The sequence below is a fragment of the Microtus oregoni genome, unplaced genomic scaffold (genome assembly GCF_018167655.1).
Source record: "Microtus oregoni isolate MIOR12 unplaced genomic scaffold, Mior012 000016F_ref0000370, whole genome shotgun sequence".
NCBI lineage: Eukaryota > Metazoa > Chordata > Mammalia > Rodentia > Cricetidae > Microtus > Microtus oregoni.
This window is the reverse complement of record NW_024543075.1, coordinates 35,750,391-35,771,856: the sequence shown is the minus strand read 5'-3', so window position 1 is coordinate 35,771,856 and position 21,466 is coordinate 35,750,391. Positions and strand designations below refer to the sequence as shown.

The 21,466-nt window shown below is 44.4% G+C and overlaps 2 protein-coding genes across 6 annotated transcripts in view; one reads left to right on the top strand and one right to left on the bottom strand.

The window, feature by feature from the left end:
- The window catches only part of Dennd2b (DENN domain containing 2B), a 192,526-nt gene extending 180,572 nt beyond the window's left edge, over window positions 1–11,954 (bottom strand). Inside the window, exon 1 of the mRNA XM_041666229.1 lies at window positions 11,842–11,954. The gene's annotated coding sequence lies outside the window, so the exon portion shown is untranslated. The remainder of the gene's footprint in view (window positions 1–11,841) is intronic.
- Window positions 11,955–12,173: 219 nt separating this feature from the next.
- On the top strand, window positions 12,174–21,034 carry Akip1 (A-kinase interacting protein 1). Of its 5 annotated transcripts, none has more exons than XM_041666879.1 (6): window positions 12,174–12,203; window positions 12,388–12,612; window positions 13,370–13,450; window positions 15,586–15,699; window positions 17,547–17,627; window positions 20,636–21,034. In XM_041666879.1, the coding sequence occupies exons 1-6, from the start codon at window positions 12,186–12,188 to the stop codon at window positions 20,777–20,779; spliced, it is 663 nt and encodes a 220-aa protein (XP_041522813.1). In that variant the 5' UTR covers window positions 12,174–12,185; the 3' UTR covers window positions 20,780–21,034. The 5 variants fall into 5 exon arrangements, with proteins under 5 accessions (XP_041522813.1, XP_041522812.1, XP_041522816.1 ...); XM_041666878.1 differs by having other exon boundaries at window positions 17,544–17,627; XM_041666880.1 differs by lacking the exon at window positions 12,174–12,203 and adding an exon at window positions 12,212–12,285 and having other exon boundaries at window positions 17,544–17,627.
- Window positions 21,035–21,466: the final 432 nt, after the last annotated feature.

Genomic DNA, 21,466 nt, shown 5'->3' with positions numbered 1-21,466 from the left:
TTCCATCCAACATCCAATATCTGTTCCTGCTTTAGCTACATGGTTTCTGCCTGACTCTGTCTACTCTCTCCTCCTCTATCTGCTTGAAATTCCCACCTTGTCATATTCTGCGCTGCAATAGGCCCAAAGCAGCTTCTTTATTAACCAATGGTGTTCACAGCATATAGAGGAGAATCCCACATTATCTCCCCCTTTCTGTCTAAATAAAAAGGTTTTAACTTTAACATAGCAAGATTACATATGACAAAACAGTTATCAAGCAAGAATTACAATTAAATTATAATATTTATATTTATTTTATCTTTTATCATAATTAAGAAAAACTATAATTATAACTATTCTTCAACTCCATCAAAGACCCCAGAAGGATATAATATTACCTAAGTTTAACAGGAAGTGCATTGTAAGCAACTTCCAAAACTCTAGACTTAACAGAGACATCTTGCTGCTTGGACAGTCACCCAAATTTCTTCTGTAACATTGGAGCATCCATCTTTAGCCTACAGGCCCATAGTATCCGGCAGACTTTTCCATGAAGCAGGAAATTTCAAAGACAGTTTTGCCTATATTGGCAGTTTGTCAGTCATTTTCTTCTGTTTCCTGCAAAACGTCTGGCATACTCTTTCATGAAGCAGGAACCCTGATGGATCATCTCACCTTTAGGCAATTTTTTTAAGATTTATTTATTATGTATACAGTGTTCTGCCTGCATGTATGCCTGCAGGCCAGAAGAGGGCACCAGATCTCATTACATATGGTTTTGAGCCACCATGTGTTTGCTGAGAATTGAACTCAGAACCTCTGGAAGAGCAGCCAGTGCTCTTAACCTCTGAGCAATCTTCCCAGCCCCCCCTTTTAAATTTTTGATTACATTTAATATGGGGGGCACACGCGTGCATGCATGCACACTTAGAGGTCAAAAGCCAACTTGGAGGAGTTAGTTCTCTCCTACCGTGTGCCACCTGAGGATTGAACGCAGGTCATCAAGCTTGGTGGTGAGTGCCCTACCGAACACACTCTCACTGAGCCATCGTGAGACAGCCCCTAATTAAGGTTTCAGACTTATCTGAAAATCTTTTAGAAGAATATTCTGAGTACATTTTATTGAATTAACTCACTTTCCCCTAGCCTATGACTAAAGCAGATGTCTTTCCTCTCACAAACAGGGTTCCCATTGCTCTGACACATGGCACAGTGCTGAGATGTTCTATGAAGAAGTTCTAAATACGAAGAAGTTCAAGGAGACCCCTCATTTCAGTTCCTGGGGAAGTTGGATCTAGAAGGAGTAAACAGAAGCAAACAGTTTCCTGACGCTGTGCCAAAGTTCTGTGTCAACTGCCTGGCAGGAAATGCTTTCAGAGGATAGAGATAAACAGACTATCATCTTTTGGGGCGAAAATATTCTCTCTCTCTTCTCACAAAACAAATGCACTGGATTTAATCAGCATCAGACAGAGGGTGAACAGAAAAAGGCACTGAGAATGCTTGAATGATGGTACCTTGTCTTCATTAGGGTTTCTACTGCTGTGAAGAGGGAGACACCATGGCCACAGCACCTCTTAAAAAGGAAAACACTTAATTGGGGCTGGCTTACAGTTTCAGAGGTTCAATCCATTATTGTCATGGCAGGAGCATGGTGGTGTGTAGGCACACATGGTACTAGGAAGGAGCTGAGAATTCTACATCTTGATCCTCAGGCAGAAGGGAGTGGACTGACTTCAGCTCCTGAGACCCACCACCAACAGTGATGCACTTTCTCCAGCAAAATCACACCTCCTAAGAGTGTCACTCCCTATGGGCCAAGCATTTAAACACATGAGTCTATGGGGGCCAAACCTACTCAAACCACCACACACCTGACCTGTAGGGCACATGGCAGCTACCTGGGCTGCACTTCACTTCTAACTTACATGAATCTCATTGCTCAAAAAGCATGTATATAGTCAAAATGTCTTATGGAACTGTCATGGTAAATTAAATCTTGTCTTTCTAGTAATTTCCATTATAGCCTTATGAGAAGTTTATATTTTAGAAGCAGTTTTTTTTTTTGATAGGATTTTACTCTGTAACCCAGTCTATCCTGGAACTTACTACGCAGACCAAGCTGGGTCTAGTAATTTCCATTATAGCCTTATGAGAAGTTTATATTTTAGAAGCAGTTTTTTTTTGATAGGATTTTACTCTGTAACCCAGTCTATCCTGGAACTTACTACACAGACCAAGCTGGGTCTAGTAATTTCCATTATAGCCTTATGAGAAGTTTATATTTTAGAAGCAGTTTTTTTTTTTTGATAGGATTTTACTCTGTAACCCAGTCTATCCTGGAACTTACTACGCAGACCAAGCTGGGTTTGAACTCAAAGTTACCCTCCTGCCTCAGTTTCTCAAGTGCTGAGATTATAGGCATATCACCTGTCTTTATTTTTAAACTATTTTTCTTTTTTTTTTCTTTTTTTTTTTTTTTTTTGAATTTTCAAGACAGGGTTTCTCCATAGCTTTTGGTTCCTGTCCTGGAACTAGCTCTTGTAGACCAGGCTGGCCTCAAACTCACAGAGATCCGCCTGCCTCTGCCTCCCGAGTGCTGGGATTAAAGGCGTGCGCCACCACCGCCCGGCTTAAATTATTTTTCTTGAACTGGAGAACTAGCTCAGTTGTTAAGAGCACTAGCTGCTCTTCAAGAGGAATAAGATTCAATCCCCACCAGATTCACAATGTCTGTAACTTCAGTCCTAAGGGATCTGACACCCTCTTCTGGCCTCTAAAGGCACCAGGCAGGCATGTAGTACACAAGCATAAATGTGAGCAAAACACCCATACACATAAATCTGGGATTTGTTTGTTTGTTTGTTGTTCTGAGACAAAAGTTTCTCTGTGTCCCCTGGCTGTCCTGGAACTCGCTCTGCAGACCAGGCTGGCCTTGAACTCAGAGATTCAACTGTTTCTGACTCCTGAGTACTGGGATTAAAGAGATGCACCACCACCACAATATAAAATGATTTTTAAAAAGAAATTAATTTTTTTCTTATGTGGGGAAAAGAGGCAGTGTCACTGGCCCAGGCTGGCCGTGAACTCTCTATATGTCCACAAATGAACTTGAATTGATCTTCCTGCCTTCACTTACTGAGTGCTGGGATTACAGGCATGTGCTACCACACTCAGGGTGGTGCTGGGAATCAAATGTCGGTCTTCATGCATGCTAGACAAACACTCTACCCAACTGAGCCTAATCCTTAGTCTTTATGTATTTTTCTATCTTTTCCCTTCCTTCCATCCATATATCCTTCAACAGTCTCTACTTCAGATCCTCCTGTCTTTGTCTCTTTAATAATGGGGTTAGATACAAGCCATCACACCTAGTTCTTAATACTTTAGCACTATAGAATTGTAATTCTTTCTTAGACTTTTTACATAACCATAAAATTTTCAAACTGTGTTGGATCTATTATCTCAATTGAGTTTGGACTGACACTTAGGCCAGATGAGTAATTTAGTTGTAGCCTACAATAAAGTCATCCATAGGTAGGGCAGATCACTCCAAAATTTTTCCAATACATTTCTGTCTGCCCCCATTGTGTATAAGAAATTACACCTGACACTTATACCTTTACTAAAGAGCTCCTGTTCTGCAACTTACTTTTACTTTCTTTAGCTGAAGAAAGATGATGATGATATATGGGTTGACTGAGACAGCCTACTATGAACCAAAGAAATCTACTGTCCTCCAAAAAGTCCACTTGGCCTTTTCTGTCTGCTTTTTCTACCAGTCACCAGTGCATTCAACTCCAAACCCAACTACCTGTAGTCACTTTCTCTTTTCTCAAGTTAGTAGTGTCCTCTGTCCCAAACAACTTTGTGTCCAATATTTCCCAGTAACAATGAGGAATAAAACTCCCATACCCAAGAAAACAAATTTGCATGCAACAGATCCATTTTTGTACCTGCTATGCCTCAGCCTAGTCCAGGCACCTCAGAAAACAATCTGAGCCTATCTCTTTTTCAGGGTCCTTCCCCACATTCCATGTTCATGCTCCATCAGGTATTATTTCAAATATCTACCAAAGAAGGGCATCACTGCCTTAGTTACTACAGGGAAGCAACTGGAAGCTTGTGTGGACTCTTTAATGTTTCTCCTCAACATGAGGAAGAATAGGAAATAACAGGAACCATTCTCCTCAATAATTGCATAAGCAGAATCTATTAGATGCAACTGTTTTTGGAAGTTTGGGATTTACCGAAGGATTGTCACTTCCTCGGTAAGGCTTGGACAGACTTGTGGCTTAGTTAGGGTTTCTACTGGTGTGAAGAGACACCATGACCATGACAACTTTTTGTTTTGTTTTGTTTTGATTTTTCAAAACAAGACTTCTCTGTGTTGCCCTGGAAGTACTGGGAATAGCTCTGTAGACCAGGCTGTCCTTGAACTCACAGAGATCTGCCTGCCTCTGCCTCCTGAGTGCTGGGATTAAAGGCATGTGCCACCTCACCCATTGACTAGACCATTGCAACTCTTATAAAGAAAAAAAAAACATTTAATTGGGGTGGCTTAAATTTTCAGAGGTTTAAGTCATCATTGGGGAATATTATTTTAAGGTGTGTTGTTTTGGTTTGTGCTGCATTTGTTTAACTCTGTGAAGCTGTGATTCATTGCCTGTGTAAAACACCTGATGGTTTAATAAAGAGCTGAATGGCCAATAGCAAGGCAGGAGCAAGGACAAGTGGGGCTGGCATGCAGAGAGTATAAACAGAAGGAGAAACAAGGAAGAAGAAGCAAGAGAACAAGGAGAGGAGGACATCAAGGACCAGTCACCCACTTACACAGAAAGAAACAGAGAAAGAAGTAAAGTGTACAGAAATAGGAAAAGATAGAAGCCCAGAGGCAAAAGGTAGTCAGAATAATTTAAGAAAAGCTGGCAAGAAACAAGTCAAGCTAAGGCCAGGCATTCATAATAAAGAATCTTCTGTGTGTGATTTATTTGGGAGCTTGTTATTTATGTGGCAGACCCCCTAAAAAAGCCATAAGAGTGAAGTATCATACAACAGTTCATTATCATCATGGTGTGACACAGTGGCCAGACATGGTGCTGGAGAAGGAGCTGACACACAGGCAGCAGGAAGTAGTCTGAGACACTGGGTGTGGCTTGAGCATATATGAAACCTCAAAGTCCACCTCCAAAGGGACACATTTCCTCCAAAAAAACCATACCTACTCCAACAAAGCCACAGCTCCTAATATTGCCACTCCCTATGAGCTTATGAGGGCCAATCACATTCAAACTACCACAGACTGTAAATTCCAATGAACTAGAAAGACTGAACTCTTTGCATGGCAGAAGCTATCCATTCTCCCCACCTATGTCAGCAGTGTGACTACACTCCTGGAACAGCTTACATGAGGCTTATGGCAGCCAATTTCCTCCAATTATCGACATCTCTGCTCTGACTATGGATTATATCTTTTCATCACAAAAGTGTAAACAAAGGAACCCTACAGAAAACAAAAGTTCTACAAACCAGTTTGGATCAAGACTGTCTGTCCATCCCTGTGTGCTAAAAGCTTAGTTGTCATCTTGATGCTTTCAGGAAGAGGTGGTACAGGAGAAGGTAGGAGGTTTTCCAGTCATGGGAGCCATATACCCTTATAGGAGATTATGCTGTAATACTGAAATTTTTTTCAACAAATTAGACAACTTAAATGAAACAGACAAATTCTAAGACAGAAAGAATGAGAACTGACTCAAAAAGGAACAGAAAATATAAACAGATCTAAGACAAGCAAAGAAATTGAATTAATTAAAAATCTTCCCACAAAGAAAAGCTCGGATACAGATGTTTTCAATCAAATAAGAATGATACCATTTCTACACACTCTTTCAGAAAATAGAACATTTCCTAAGTCACTCTATGAGGCCAAAATCTTGTACCAGTTCTGATGTGGGAAGGTCATATATCAATATGTTGATTTCATTGGTTAATAAAGAAACTGCCTTGGCCCATTTGATAGGACAACCCTTGGGTGGGTGGAATAAACAGAACAGAATGCTGGAAGCGAGGCAATCACCATGCCTCTCCTCTCTGAGCCAGACGTGATGAAGCTCCAGCCCAAGATGGACGTACACTAGAATCCTTTCTGGTAAGCCACCACTTCATGGTGTTACACAGATTATTAGAAATGGGTTAATCAAGATGTGAGAGTTAGCCAAGAAGAGGCTAGATATAATGGGCCAAGCAGTGTTTAAAAGAATACAATTTGTGTGTTGTTATTTCGGGTCATAAGCTAGCCAGGCGCCAAGAGCCGGGTGGCAGGAACGCAGCCCACTGCTCCTTCTACACAATTCAGAGACACAAAATAGAAAACGAGAGATCAAATCCCTCATGAAGATACAAATATTTTCAATAAAATGTTAGCAAGCCAAATCCAGCAAAATGTAAAAAGATTATACATAGTGGTGTGATATTTATCCCAGGAACAAGAAACTAGGCTGGAATATTTAAGACCCTATCTCAAAAAAAAAATCAAGAAAGGAGCTAGGGGGAAGACGGAGGCAAGAAGTAGGGAGGTGAAGTTAGGAAGCAGAAAGATGTTGAGGGAGGAAGGAAAAAAAGAAAGAAATACCATAATTAATATTGATTGCCAATATATCCAAATATAGACACCAAGGATATATATCACCTAGGAAACAAGCCTCTGAGTACACCTGGAGGGACTATCTTGATTGGGTTAACTGAGGCAAGAAGACCATCCTAAAAGTGGATGGCACCACTTCCTGCTCTTGGGCCCTAGACTCCATAAAAAAGAGAAAGTTAGCTAAGCACCAGCAATCACTGAAAGAAAGTATGCTGGGGGATGCTAACCAGGTGCTGAACAGGCTTTATTAAATCCTCCAGGCTGCACTCAGGATGGGAAGAGAACGCAGCCCCAGAGAGGGTTACAGAGTGAACTTTATAGCGAATAGGATAGCAGTAAGCTTGAAGCTAGCTGGTCAGGCCCTGATTGGCTGCAGAAAGAACATTTCCAAATAAGGGTGTGGGAGCATGAAGTCTAATGCAGCCTAGTGGAAATTTCGAATGCAGAACTCATCACTATCTTGTAAGCAGCTCATTGGTGGACTGAGACAAAATGGCATTACCAATGTTAAATACCATCAATCATTATTCTCTGCCTCCTGATTGTGGATGCCACATGAGCAGCTGTTTCCATTGCCGGCTGCCAGGACTTCCCAGTACCCTGGAGCTGTACACTACAGTAATCCCTTCACAGATTTGTCAGAGTTATTCTACCATAGCTACAGGGAAAGAAAGACACAAATAATAATCACTCTATAACACTGATAAAAAGAAACTAGAGAAAACTGAAAGAAATGTGTAGATAGTCTATGTTCATGAATTCAAAAGTCTAATGTGTTTTCCTTCTTTCTTTTCTGTTTTCCCCTGGCTGTCCTGGAACTCACTCTGTAGACAGGCTGGTCTCACAGAGTTCCACCTGCCTCTGCCTCCTGAGTGCTAGGATTAAAGGTGTGTGCCACCACCACCCAGCCAACATGTTTTCTTAAGATTTACCTTTATTTATATATATGTGCATATGCCTGTGTGTGTGACATGTATGAGTAGATGACTGTGGAGGTCAAGAGAAGGCAGTGGTGAGATCCTCAATGTGGGTGCTGGGAACCAAACTCGGGTCCTCTGGAAGAGAAGCAACCCCTCTTAATCACTGGGCCATCTCTAGCCCTCCAATATTGTTAAGATTGCAGTTCTCCCCAAACTGACCTAAAATTAAACTCAACTCCTATCAGAACACCAGAAATCTTTATACAAAACTTTACATATTTTCTGAAGTATAAATAACCTAGATTATCAAAACAACTTTGAAAGTACAGAATATAGTTTGTGTACTATATCAATATTTACACTTCTCAACTTCTAGACTTATCATAAACTTACAAGAGTGTATAGTATGTGCCATACATATGGATCAATGGAACAGAATTAAAAGATCAGGAATTAATTTCTGTATACTCATAGTCAACTAACTTTTGACAAAAGTACCAAATGTTATCCAACTAAAAAGGATAGTCTTTTAGACAAATGGTATCTAAAGAGATGAGTTTATACCTCATATAACATATAAACTAAATAAAATATTAAAATTTTAGAAGACAGAAGAAAAATGTTGAATTAGGCAAAAATTACTTATGACACCAAAAGCACAACCCATAGAAGAAACTACTACACTGGACTTCATCATAATTTAAAACTTGGTGCTTCAAAAGACATCATTAATAAAATGAAAGGGGAGAGTATGGAGAGATGGTTCCGTGGTTGCGAGCACTTGCTGTTCTTCCGGAGGACCCAGGTTCTATTCCCAGAACCCACACGGAGGCTCACAACTGTCAATAACTCCAGTCCCAGGGGATCTGATGCCCTCTTCTGTCCTCCATGGTCACTACAAGCATATGGTGTACATACATACAAGCAGGCGAAACATCCATAATGTCTTCTACTGGCTTCCATGTGTACTGCACATCTCTCACACACGTGCATACAAGCAAGGCAAAAGACCCATACACATAAAATAAATCTCAGAAGAAATTCTTAAGGAAAATGAAAGTGGGGCTGGAGAGATGGCTCAGTAGTTGAAGCACTGGCTATCCTTCAGAAGACGGGTTCAGTTCCCATCATCCACATGGTGGCTCACAACCATCTGTTCCTCCACTTCCAGGGGATATCATGTCCTCTTCCAGCCTCTGTGGTCACCTTCACACACATGGTGCACATGCATCCATGAAGGCAAACCTCAAATGCATATAAAATAAAATACATCTCTTAAAAATATTTATTTATTTATTTATTTATTTATTATGTATACAGTGTTCTGCCTGCATGTGTGCCTGTAGGCCAGAAGAGGGCAGCAGACCTCATTACAGATGGTTGTGAGCCACCATGTGGTTGCTGAGAATTGAACTCAGGACCTCTGGAAGAACAGGCAGTGCTCTTACTGTTGAGCTATCTTACCAGCCCAAAATAAATCTTTTTTAAAAATAAAAAAATTAAAGATGAGGAGATATTTAATAGGTAAAATGCTTGCCATGCAAACATAGAGACCTAAGCCGGGACCATCCAGATGCCCAGAATCCACATAAACCCTGGACAGGGCAGTGTGTATTCATTGTCTACTGCTAGGGAAGCAGAGACAAGCAGAGACAAGAGGGTTTCTGGGGCTTGCTAGTCAGCTATTCTAGTCAAACTGGCAAGCTCCAGGTTCACTGAGAGACCCTGTCTCAAAAACTAAGATAAAACTCAACTGAAGCGGACATCTAGTATCAAGCCATAACCTCCACATACACAACACACACACAGTTGTGATAATTCCTCCCATGGAAAGGATCTCTTTATAAGGTCCCAACAACAAGCCAAATATGATTCCACCAAAGTACACTCTGGAAAACCAATGAATTTGTTAGGCTTCCTTAGAGTGAGATGTGAGGGGTTATGGGCAGCATCATGAGTAATTTACAAACTGTCACACAGTCTGGATGCTGGCTTCCTCAAAGCCACAGAGTTAGAGGCCCTTCCCTTTTTCCCCCACCAGCCTAGCTATATCCTAAAGCCTCTCCCTGAGACCTGGGTCCCTAAGCAATTAGGGCATATTGCATACAAACTGCTGGGAGGCACGGTTGGAGACCCGCGTCAAAGGTCCAATGACCCTCTTCACCCCTTCCTTCTAGGAGGGAAAGTCAGTAGTCCACAGACATGATACAGGGACATTTGCATGCAAGCACAGCTGATGTGATGAAGATGGTGGCTGTTTTGCTGATAGGACACACTTTACAACACCACCCCACCCACACACAAAGAAAATGAAGTGTTAGTAAGGCACTTGACTAGCACGCAAATGGCCATGGGTACTTTAATCCTCAGCACTGAAAAGACTGAAAAAATGAAAAATATATTATAAATCATATATCCAATAAAGTATCTTTTATTCAGGATTTGAACTCTTATTACTCAATAATATATTTTTTTTAAAAAAAGACATACAAACCATATTAAAAACAAATAAAGGACACGAACAGGGTTTTTAGCAAAGAAGAAACAGGAACGGCTAGAAATAACAAGAAGAAAGTCTACAGCAGCACATCAGTCATTATGAAATATTAACTGAAGCCTCGAGGAGCTGCTACTTCACACTCACAGGAACAGTAAAAGGACTTTAATTTGTTTAAAAAGAAAACAACAAATGGCGGGCTGAAGTGGCACACCCCTTTAATCCCAGCACTCAGGAGGCACAGGCAGGCAGATCTCTGAGTTTGAAGCCAGCCTGGTCTACAGAGTTCCTGGCTGTCACACAAAGAACCCCTGTCTCAAACAAACAAAGTTTAAAAAACCACAAATGCTAGAGTGGGTGAGGAAAAACTATCAGATGTGGGAATATAAACACAAAATAGTACAGCCACTTTCGCATAATGAAAACAAATTTAAAATATCCTCAAAATTTTCATTTCACAGTATCTGCTCAAGAGAAATGAAAATGTCTATAGAGTCTTATATGCTTTATCAGAATAGCCCTCAAACTGGAAATAATTCCGAACGATGAATAAACAAAATACAAACTATTCATTTAGGGAATATTATTTACCCATTAAAAAGAATGAAATACTAAAATATACTATAACTCAAAGCAATCTAAGTGAAAGAATCAGTCCAAAGGGGTAACATACCATTTGATTCTATTTATATGAATTGCCTGAAAGGGGCAGTTAGGGAGATGGCAACCAGAATAGTGACTACCTAGGTTCAGGTAGGAGTGAGAATTCATTATAAATGGTGGATACTAGGCTACTTTTTTTCTCTATTTTTTTTAAAGTGTGGGTGGATATGGCACATGTGTGCAAAGAATGTGTGTGGAGGTGAGAGAGCAACTTTAGGAGAGGGTTCTCACCTTTCCACCTTGTTCGAGGCAGGCAGGGTCTTGCTGCGGCTTCTCTGAAGCACACACTTCATGCTAGCTAGTCCAGGAGCTCTGGCCAAGTTTCCTACCTCCACCACCAGTGTCACCGTGGGAGAGCAGGGAGAGCATGCACACCGCAGTGGCTGGCTTTTTACATGGATTCCAGGGAGCGACTCAGGTAGTTAAGCTTTGTAGGGCAAATGCTTCCCCGGAGCCTCCCTCCCAAACCACCTCTCCGGCCCCACACTGCATTCCAGCTAATTAAATATTCCAAAGCAGGACTGTGATGAGATTGGTACAACTATGAAATTTTATTAAGATTCACTGAATTATATACTTAAAAACATGTGAGTTTATGGCTAATCAAGCCCATCCATTGACACATCCTACAGTCTGAGAATTCCTCTGTGTCCTGTAAGGGAACCACCCCCACTGAGAAGTGTTCCTTCAAGTGGGCCTTTCGCCCCATTCATGCCCTGCTGCGCACCAGAGGGTACTGCTGCAGGTGTGAAAAGTAAATGACCCATTTCTTACTTTAAAGTGATGTAATTAATGCTTATAAGAGGGTCCAGATCCAACGGGGAAAGAGACTGAGGAGGGCCAGCCTGGTCTACATAGCGAGTCTCCAGCCCAGCCCAACTAAGGCTAGACAGTGATTCCCTGTCTTGACAAAACGAAACAAACCACTAAATTCACAAACAAAATCGTGTGAATCCATTCTTCCAAGGGAGAGACGAAGAAGCTGCAGGGAGGGATGTTGAGACGCCCACACACTCCTCTGGCATCCCCCCCCCAAGTCTGTCGGTCCCCATACCCACAGCCCCCAGGCCTGTCTGGCCTCCATCCTCAGCCTTGAGGGCTCTTCTGACAGAAGAGCGCCCGGTCCCCAGCCTTACCTCCTCAGGCGAGTTGCTCAGCTAGCCTCATCACCTCCTCACACAAATGTGGTTTGCGAGCGGCGATTCCCCTAAACGGAACGAAAGAGCCGCTGCAGACACCCAAATCTCAAAACTGTTTCAGCGCAACAAGCCCCGGGGTTCACGCTGACCCGACCCAGCGGACGAGACCTCGAACAATCACCGCGTCGCGTCAGTAGCCTGTTCGAGCCGGGACCACGTGCCCCTAGAGCCCGGCCCCGCCCACCGCCAGGCCCCGCCCACCCCGCCCCGCAGTTAGCCTAGCAACTGGCGCGAAAGCTCGACCGCGGGAACGCGGGCGTGTCCGGGAAAGCGCTGCGCGCATGCGCCTGGAGAAGCAGGTCTGGCGAGGGGCCGCATCCAGGGCCCGGGAGGCGGAAGTATACGGGGCTGGGGGTCCTCCCTTCCAGTCCTCAGCTTGGAGTGCGCGATGCGGGCGGAGGGGGAGCTGGGGTTGAAGGGGAAGGTCCCCCCGGATCCGGGCCTGGGTGCGGCTAACGGGCCGGTGTCTGTGTGTGTGCCCAGGGAGACATGGAGTACTGTCTGGCGGCCGCGGCGCTGAACGGGGTGGACCGGCGCTCGCTGCAGCGCTCGGCTCGGCTGGGGAGGGAAGTGTTGGAGCGCGCCAAGAGAAGGGCAGTGGACTGGCGTTCTCCAGAGCGATCCAGAGGCAGCGTGGGGGTCCTTGACCGCCAGGGCCCCTACCAGGAACGATGGTCGGTCCCCGGTCCCCAGCGCCTCCTAGGAGAGGTGAGGGCGCGAGCTGGGGGGGCACTACCCAGGCATTCTTGACCTCCCACTGGGCCGGAGGGAACCTCCAGTGGCCAAAAGATGCAAAGTATCTGGACAGAGTGGAAAAATACTTTGGAAAATGCTTTTGATACTTTATGATTTTATACGGGTCTCAAGTAGCCCAGGCTAGCCTTGATGTCCTGCCCACGCCTCAAGTACTAGTTTTAAAGGGGTTGTGCACCAGCACTGTGTGACCCATTCTTTATAAGTAACGAAAGAATAGTAGTATTCTGTTTGACTACTTTTAAGATATAATTTCTTGCGGAGTGTGGTGGTGCACGCCCTTAATCATACCACCTAGGACTCAGAAGTAGACAGATCTCTGAGTTCGAGGATAGCCTGGTCTACATGGCAAGTTTGAGGCCAGCTAGGGTTACATAGTGAGACCCTGTCTAAATTAAGTAAATAGAATTCTTAATGTGGTGCCAGAACGTAGGAGATGGGGGCAGGCGGATCTAGTGTTCATGTGACCCTGTCTCAAAAACCCTAAACAATAACAGCTTTAGCAAGTAAAGCCAGCTAACCTGTTATTTTAGATCCTGGATAAATTGCATGTCTAGTTTACTGAGTTAAATTCTTTCTCAGCAAGATCCTTTTTCCAAATTTCAGCTTGCAGAAGCTTTCCTAAAAGTAAAAAGAAGCTATTTCTCAAAAGCTGTCCTTTTCCAGTAGGCAGTAGTAGGTTTCACCTATCACTTGCCATTTGTTCAAATAGAGAGAAGAAAGGTGCCCAACCCTTAGTGCTTCCTTCAGAACAATGGCTGAATTCATGGACTATACTTCCAGTCAGTGTGGGGTAAGTTGGTGTGAACTCCCGCTGTGCTCCTGATCTGTGCTTGGGAAGAATCAGTACTCCTCTATCCTGGGACCTATGGGCCTTCGTGAGCAGGTTATAATCAGTTAAGTAAGCCAGGTGGTAAACACAAGTTAGGATTCAGCCAGCAAACATTTATCCATTCCATTCTAACTCTGCTTGTTGAAGACACAGCAGGAAACGAACCAGGAAAGGCCTTTGCTCTCCTTGGGTTTTCAGTTGTGTAAGGAGTATGGTGCTTAGCTCCTGATTCCACGATGAAGTCTAATTTGAGGCTGTTTCCTTTTCCCTTTGCAACTAAGTTAAAATCTTTAGGATACTCATGAGTTGTTTCGTTTTCAAAATGCGTTGAATCAAAAACTGAATTGGAAAGCCTGTATGTTAGGTCTCAACCTTCAATGTTTGTTTCCAGTTCATGGTGAATATCCCAGTGGGTTCCTAAACAGGTGTTGGTGACAGAGATGCCCATGTGACACAGATGCAGGTGTGTGGTTTTTAATGGCAAGGCCTGCTTCCCAAAGATCAAACCATGTTCTGTAGCTTTCAGCTAGCCAACTGGTCGCTCTTAAGACTCACCTAAGGCGTGTGACCCGAGGAGTGAGAAGTAGGGAGTACACTCTGGACACCCGAGGAGTGAGAAGTAGGGAGTACACTCTGGACATGAAGCTGCCCTCTTTGTGGTGTTTAGCTTCCCACGGTAAAGTTCAGGTTTCTGAAGCCCCAGCTTTATTATTGATGTCTTTGATTTCCACTGAGAGATGAATAGCAAATTATCACAACACGGTGCAAGGTGTATTCCTTGAAATGAGTGAACAGTTTTTAAATTCTGAAACCCATACATATACTGAGATTGAGGGGATGGATGTTAAAGGCAGATGCTGAAGGAAAACACAGGTTCTGTTTTCTCAGAATCACACCAGGCTTTACCTGTGCATAGCTGGGATTTTAGGATATTGTTGTGTAAGCGAAATAGAAAAGAATTGGTTTTGCCATGCTTTCAGGCTCCAGGTATAAAGATCCCCAAGTTGCCAATCTTCCAGTTTTGTTAGAGGTAAGATCTCAAGGTTGTTCTCAGGCCTGCTACTTACCTAGTCTTGATCTCCTTGCTTCCCACTTTCTGAGTATAGGGGTTATATATGCCACTACTATACCCAACTCCTGCCTTTTACAAACATTCTCTAGATTACAGTAGGCTTCCAAGCAAAGAGCTATGGTTCAGAGAACATTCAGCTCTACTATATAATGGTGACCTTAGACATTGGTTCATGGTTCAGTCAAATAAGAGTTGTCTTTGAGGCTTTAGCAAACCAGGGTTCTTCAGGTAGGGTTTCGAGCTATGTTCCACTTCAGTCCTATTACAGAGTGGTGCTTCAGAACTTCGTAGCTTTCGAAGATTTAGCAAAGTGTCCAGGATTTGGCTCCAGAGTTTGAAAGCGGCCTTTAAAATGCCATAGGTCTGTGTCCTGACTCTCCAGGCTTCTCCTCCCTCCTCTCACATCCCTTTGAGACTGTCCCACAGTGTGTGCCAAACAAGCTTGTGTGTGTTGTCGTCACACTCAGAGTCAAGGGCAAATACAAGGTCATCTTGGAAGAGGAGGAAGGAACCAAACAAGAAAAATGTAATTTTTCTGATCTTTTGGATTATTCCTACACTAGCGATCTCTCTCCTTGCCTTCCCCTGTGGAGAACCCAGGGGCAAAAGGCACAGCTGTTAGGTTTGTTTTCTAGCCTTCTGTGTTTCTTCAATGAAGAAATTACTACGTTTTCCCCCCTACCTCACCTGAGTACCCAGAAGTAATCAGCAAATTGTTGATCCGACTCTGTCAGGGGAGGAAATGAAAGGGTGGATGTACTTGACATTGAAGTGAAGATTTGAAAGCCTTTACCCCCGCAGAGAATATTTATTTAGTTGGTCAGAGTTCTTGCCCTCCAGAGGCAGCAGGTGGCAGCAAAACCATGCCAAATGCAATATCCTTGTGTTAGCATCTCAGGCCAAGGACATGTGATTGGCCTTTTTCTCATGCTTCCGCCCTTAACCTTTCTGTGCACACGTATCAGAGAGTCTTTCTGAAGACTTGACCAGAACATTTAAGTGTTCTCTCACATTATTTCTCCAGAAATACTACTCATCTGTGCCAGAGGAAGGAGGGGCCACCCACGTCTCCCGTTACCACAGAAGGCAGCCTCTAGAAGTGCACATGCACGCAGACCTAGGGCACGGTCAGGAGCAGGTACGTGTCTTCGGTGTTCCACGCCGTGCCTGTAGCCTCGCAAGGTCGGGGCTATGATTTGAAAGTCCCTGTGGGGTTTTGTGTCATCAGATGTCTCTGTGACTCAGCATTCCAGTACTCAGCAGACACATGTGACTTCATAGCATCCAGGAACTTAGAGAAACAGAAGTTTGTCTGAAGCAAGGTTATTTATTTCACTCTAAGATCTTCAACTGAACCTGTAATCCTGGGCCTTGGAATTCTGGGGCAGGCTTAAGAACCACATATTCCCATATATATCTAGGAATACAAAAGAGGGTTGTTGTCCTAAGTCAGGCCCAGGCCTTTAATCCCACCACTTGGGAGGCAGAGGCAGGTGACTCTCTTGAGTTTGGAGTCAGCCTGATCTGCACAGAGAATTTCAGGACAGCCAGGCTATGTTAACTGTCTCAGCAACAAAAAAGACTTCGTTTTTAACTGTGTGTATCTGTGTCTGAGTATGTGCACATAAACGCAGGTGCCCAAGAAGTCTAGAGGAGGGTGTTGGGTCCATCGGAGTGGGCGTCACCAAGTGGATGTGGTCCACGCAGCGTGAACACTTGGAACCAGACATGGGTCCTCTGCCCTTAGCCACTGAACTATCTTTCCAGCCCCCAGGAAAGAGATTGTTTAATAGTTATATCTTACTGAGATAGTGATACTGCCATGTCTTTGATAATTTTTGAAAAAAATATGTGTGTATCACAGGGGTTGTCTCATATATTTTTCATTTTTCAGACGGGTCTTGCTGTGTTGCCGACTCTGATCTTGAACTGGTCTTAGGTCATCCTTCCTCCTCAGCTTCCAGGGTGGCTGAGACTACCTTGGTTTTTTATAAAGATAAGAGCTAGCAACCCCTCATCACACACGCTGTCTTGTTTGGTTGGTGGTTTGGTTTGGTTTGGTTTTTCGAGACAGGGTTTCTCTGTAAAGCCCTGACTGTCTTGGAACTCACTCTGTAGACCAGGCTGACCTTGAACTCACAGAGATCCTCCTGCCTCAGCCTCCTGAGTGCTGGGATCAGAGGTGTGCACCACCACAGCCCGCTCACACTCTGTCTTTTAAACATGTGTTGTGTGAAAGCCAGAGGTTCTGTTTGTTCAACAGAAGTACACTTTTTGGTTTTGAGTTTTCTTAAACTCCTTTAATTATACTCAAAGATGGCAGACTTAAGTTCAGATTAAAATCCCTGACTTCTCTGGCCTGCGAGTCATCTTAAGGTCGTAGAGTGAAGAGGTTTAGCAAAAATGACAGGAGTGAGCTTGGGTTATGAGTGGACTCAGTGCTAGCGGCAAGAACCCTTTGAGTTCTTCCCTGGGATGTGAGGAGTCACCTGAGTCTGTGTCCTGAAATCCCCTTTCTACCCTGGCCTGCTCTCTCCTTAGCTTAGGTGAGGTGTGTAGGTGGCAGAGTGACAATCCTCTTTCCTGTGGAGTACAAAGGGGGTGCCTCTAAAGGCTTTCCATTTCCCTGATAATACCGTGAGAGTCTGTGGGTATCATGACTTCAGCATTTCAATCTTTTCCTTCCATCAAGGAGCCCATGTTATAGTCCAGGAGACCAAGGCTCTGAGTTAAGTGAGTCCTGCTAGGACTCAGGACACAGGACATGGGATTTAAACTCGTTTGCCAGACTCCAAAGCTCACATAAGGAAAAAAGCAACAATGGAAAACACGTAGCTAAAAATAGCTCTAACTGTAGCAAAGAAATGGTTAATAACAGGTGACAGATGAGAAAAGGCGTAGGAAATAATCCTAGTAAGAGAAGAGAAAATGTCTTTGCTTTCAGAAGGTCAAAACTCAGGTCCTAATCAATATTTATCTCAGCAGAGAAGCGGCAGAGTAGAGACATCTATTGGTCCAGGAAGCAGCTCCCAAACATCAGAGCACTCTCGAGAAGCATTCTGGCCTGTGAGTACCGAGCTCTGCCGGGCTTCACTACCCTTCTGTAAGCCAGCTGACCTGTTACCAATTGGGCTCCATTTGTGTGGGCTCTACAGTGTCTTCAAATTGAGAGGTTTACACTTGAGGGTCCACAAGATTTTGGTTCATTGCAAAATGCTGTTTTCTTAGTGTCCTTTTCATTCACTAGAGGTTCAGGGGCTGCTCTGTTTCCTCAGCTCATAGCTGTGGTTGGAAGGAATGCGAAGTATTCACAGCTCACTTCCTAGGCCAGCTGGGCTGCCATGGGCTCCTGAGAGGATTTCACCAGCTGCTGAAGCAGTGGGAGGCCCTGACCCCTGCTTGTAAAATGCAGCCATTGCTGAAATTCCAGCATGTCTACATGTGCTGATACTGGCTTCCAAAGCATCTGAAATGTTTCTGTGGGGCAAAAAATGTTGAAATAGGAGCGGCGGGGCTGCGTTCCCAGCACCCCGGCCGCCTGCTTGGCTAGCTTATGCCTGAAATAACAACACACAAACTGTATTCATTTAAACACTGCTTGGCCCATTTCTATCTAGCCTCTTCTAGGCTAACTCTCGCACCTGGAGTAGCCCATTTCTTATCATCTGTGTAGCACCGGTCTTACCTGGAAGATTCTAGCCTATGTCCATCCTGGGTCGGAGCTTCATCGCGTGCATCTTCCCGGGAGCGGGGAGCATGGCGTCTCTCTGAGGCGTCTGCTCCCGAGAGGAGAGCTGTGGAGTCTGAGCTCACTTCCTCTTCCTCCCAGCATTCTGTTCTGTTTTCTCCACCCACCTGTGTTCTAACCTCTGAGGGCCAGCCAAGCAGTTTCTTTATTTTTTTAACCAATGACCTTCCTCCATCAAAAAAAGAAGTAGATACGAGTTTCAGGACCAAGGAGTAAGTAGTCTGTGAGCCTGGGGAGTTTGTTTGGGACTTGGAAGAGCTGGAATTCTGAAGAAGGAACTTAGACATATCACTGCACTAAATCCCTTCTTGTTTGTATATAGTTTGTTACTAACCAGGATTTGGATATTCTAGAGTAATTAGCAACTGAAAATTTTGCTTCTAGTACAAATGCAAGCTGTCAACTGTGGGTGTCTTCATTAGTGCTGCTTTTGGTAATTCTGATTGGCCTGGAGTTCCAGTGTGAAGATGGATTTTTTTTCAGATTTATTTTATTTGTATACATGTATACTTACACGTATGTATGTATACCACATGCACGCTTGGTACTGTCAGAGGCTAGAAGAAAGTGTCAGGTACCCTAGAACTGGATTACAGGGTATGGTGAGCCCTCACCATCACCTGGGTTCTGAGATCCAAACCTGCATCCTCTACAAGGGCAGGAAACAAGTGCCCATAACTGCTGAGCCGTCTCTCCAGCCCCACACAAGAGCACGCTAACCTCAGCGCTGCCGAGTATGGAGATGATTCTGCGGCCCTGTACACGGTTGACGCCTGGTAAACAGCAGTGCCATCGCCACCCTCCTCACATCAGCGAAAAGCGTTGGACCTTTAGGTTTTCGGAAGTGGGAGAAAGATAACATAAAGTAGCTTTTGAAAAAGTTGACCTCAAGTCTGCCAGCAAGGCAAGGTGGTATAAAACTTCTTGAAAGTACAAATATCACTTATTCCTGCTATGGATTTTCTGGCCAGTAGTTTCATTAGTCTCCCATGTGTGGTGTAAGAACGACAGCTCTGCCTGATGTTCCTTCCAAGCACTGGGCAGATGGGAGGTAGCAGCTGCAGTCTCCAGTGATGCAGTAGTTCAAATCAAACCAGATTAAAAGTAAAAGACCAAGTTTACTGAGCAAACACATTCCCAGGTGATCTTCCCGACCCCCAGAGATGAGACTGGGAGAGGAGGCCAGAAAAAACCATGTGGCTGTTCTCCAAGAGGCAGTTTAAATACCCTGTAGGCTCAGTCTTGAGTGGCTCCAGGGGAGGAGCCACTTGGTGGGTTTTCTAAGGACAGGGATCTGGAGGGGGGTCAAAGCGGAGTTCCCAGCTAAGGAACAACCCACATGCACTTTTTTTTCTTTGAGATAGGGTCTCTCTGTGTAGCCCTGGCTGTCCTGAAACACACTGGGTAGACCAGACTAGCCTTGAACTCACAGATTCTCACCTGCCTCTTTCTCCCAAGTAATGGGAATAAGGTGTGTACCACTATGCCCAGCTCAGCCCAGATGCACTCTGACTCTTACCTGCTCTCTCCTGGTTGGTGACTTTTCTTTTTGCCATGTGAACTAAGGCCGATCCCCTGCCAGTGCACCTGCCCTGAGCCACCTTCCAGCCAGGTATGGAGTCTAGCTGGAGGATGGTCTGTGCTCAGTGCAGCTCTGAACACCGTCCATCACCTCCAGCTTTCAGAGCTTTGCAACATGAAAGGGCCCATCTTCCAAGTAAGTGCTTCAGCGACAGAGGGCGTCCATTCGGATTGTTAGCTTGGGGGAGAAACAGTGCCTCATCCTTCTGAAGGGAGTGCAGCAAAGCATGATCAAAAAGTCATTCATTATCCCAACGCCTTGTCAGGCGGACATGCCATTCTCTGCTGATTCCTGAGCCTTTCTCTCTGCCTAACTCCCCCACCTAGCATTGTCTCCGTTTTGTTTTGTTTTTTTTTAATCAGGGTTTTTCTCTTTCTGTGTAGCCCTGGCTGTCCTGAACTCTCTTATGTAGACCAGGCTGGCCCCAAACTCAGTTTGTGAGCAACCACACCTGGCAGGTGCTCTTTGTGGAATTCGTCATGTTTCTCTAACACGTTTTCACTCACAAAGTTTTCACATGTTACTTGTGAAGTAGATATTCTCACAGATTTAGAGAGAAGGCAACAAGCATTAAGGCTGAGAGTCACCCAAACAACAGTGCCATCCTGTGACCAAGCTGAGCCTTGAAAGCGGGGCCCCATATCTGCATTTCTCCCCACCTCTGGCACACAGTGACAGCCTGGTGGAGGTGCTGACGTGGCTCTGAGGTCAGACTGTAAACCACGTTGCCTCTTTGCCTTTCAGGCCGAGGACATCTCTAAGGACCTCTACATAGAAGTGTATCCAGGGACCTATTCTGTCACTGTGGGCTCAAGCCCCTTAACCAAGAAGACTCATGTGGTCGCGGTTGACTCGGGGCAGAGTGTGGACTTGGTCTTCCCCGTATGAAGCTGGCTGTCACTGCCGTCACGTCACTCTTTTTAAGTAGCAAGAAGAATAAAACCACCTTATGATTGTCTTAATAATGATATATGGATCCTACTCTTCGTATTGGCTGTAGGGGGTCAGCCTTTGTGAACTGGGGTCTGTCTTACTGTGTGCCTGAAAACAGTAATGGAATGGTGCTGTCCGAACAGCTTTCACGGCTGGCTTTCTACGGAAGTGTAAATTATGATAATAAAGGGAGAGATTGGGAAATAAAAATAATTCTTTTTATTGGTGTTAGAAAGAAACCCTGCCCCCCATGTACAACAGTGGGCTATGAGAAGACAGCAGTAGACACACCCTGTCCTTTTGTGAAGAGGGTCCTAAGCGGTTCGCCAGCCCTGGCAGGGAGATCCAGTGTGGGACTACCCTGTGCCCCTCACAGCGGGTGTCTTCCCACGCTGCTTACCTGCAGGAGGTCTCCGGAGCAGGTGCTGGTAGGTACTCCCCTGTGCTCAAACTCCTGCTAAGGCTTTGTCAGCTGCCCTTTTTAATCCCTTTTCAAGTGTTTACCCCATTAACCTTCCAGGAGAAAAACCTTAAATCTTATATACTGACTATAATTTTTATTTTGTTTCTGTTTTGATTTTTCAGATGAGACGGGATCTCACACTGTAGTAGCAGACCAACCTAGTACACAGTCACCTAGGC

What these genes read in the sequence shown, in the direction of transcription:
- Akip1 (XM_041666878.1), top strand. An exon ending in CCCAGCGCCTCCTAGGAGAG is followed by an intron (nt 12,613 to 13,369) that starts GTGAGGGCGCGA and finishes TTGTTCAAATAG; the next exon opens with AGAGAAGAAAGGTGCCCAAC. An exon ending in CTCGAGAAGCATTCTGGCCT is followed by an intron (nt 17,628 to 20,635) that starts GTGAGTACCGAG and finishes TTTGCCTTTCAG; the next exon opens with GCCGAGGACATCTCTAAGGA.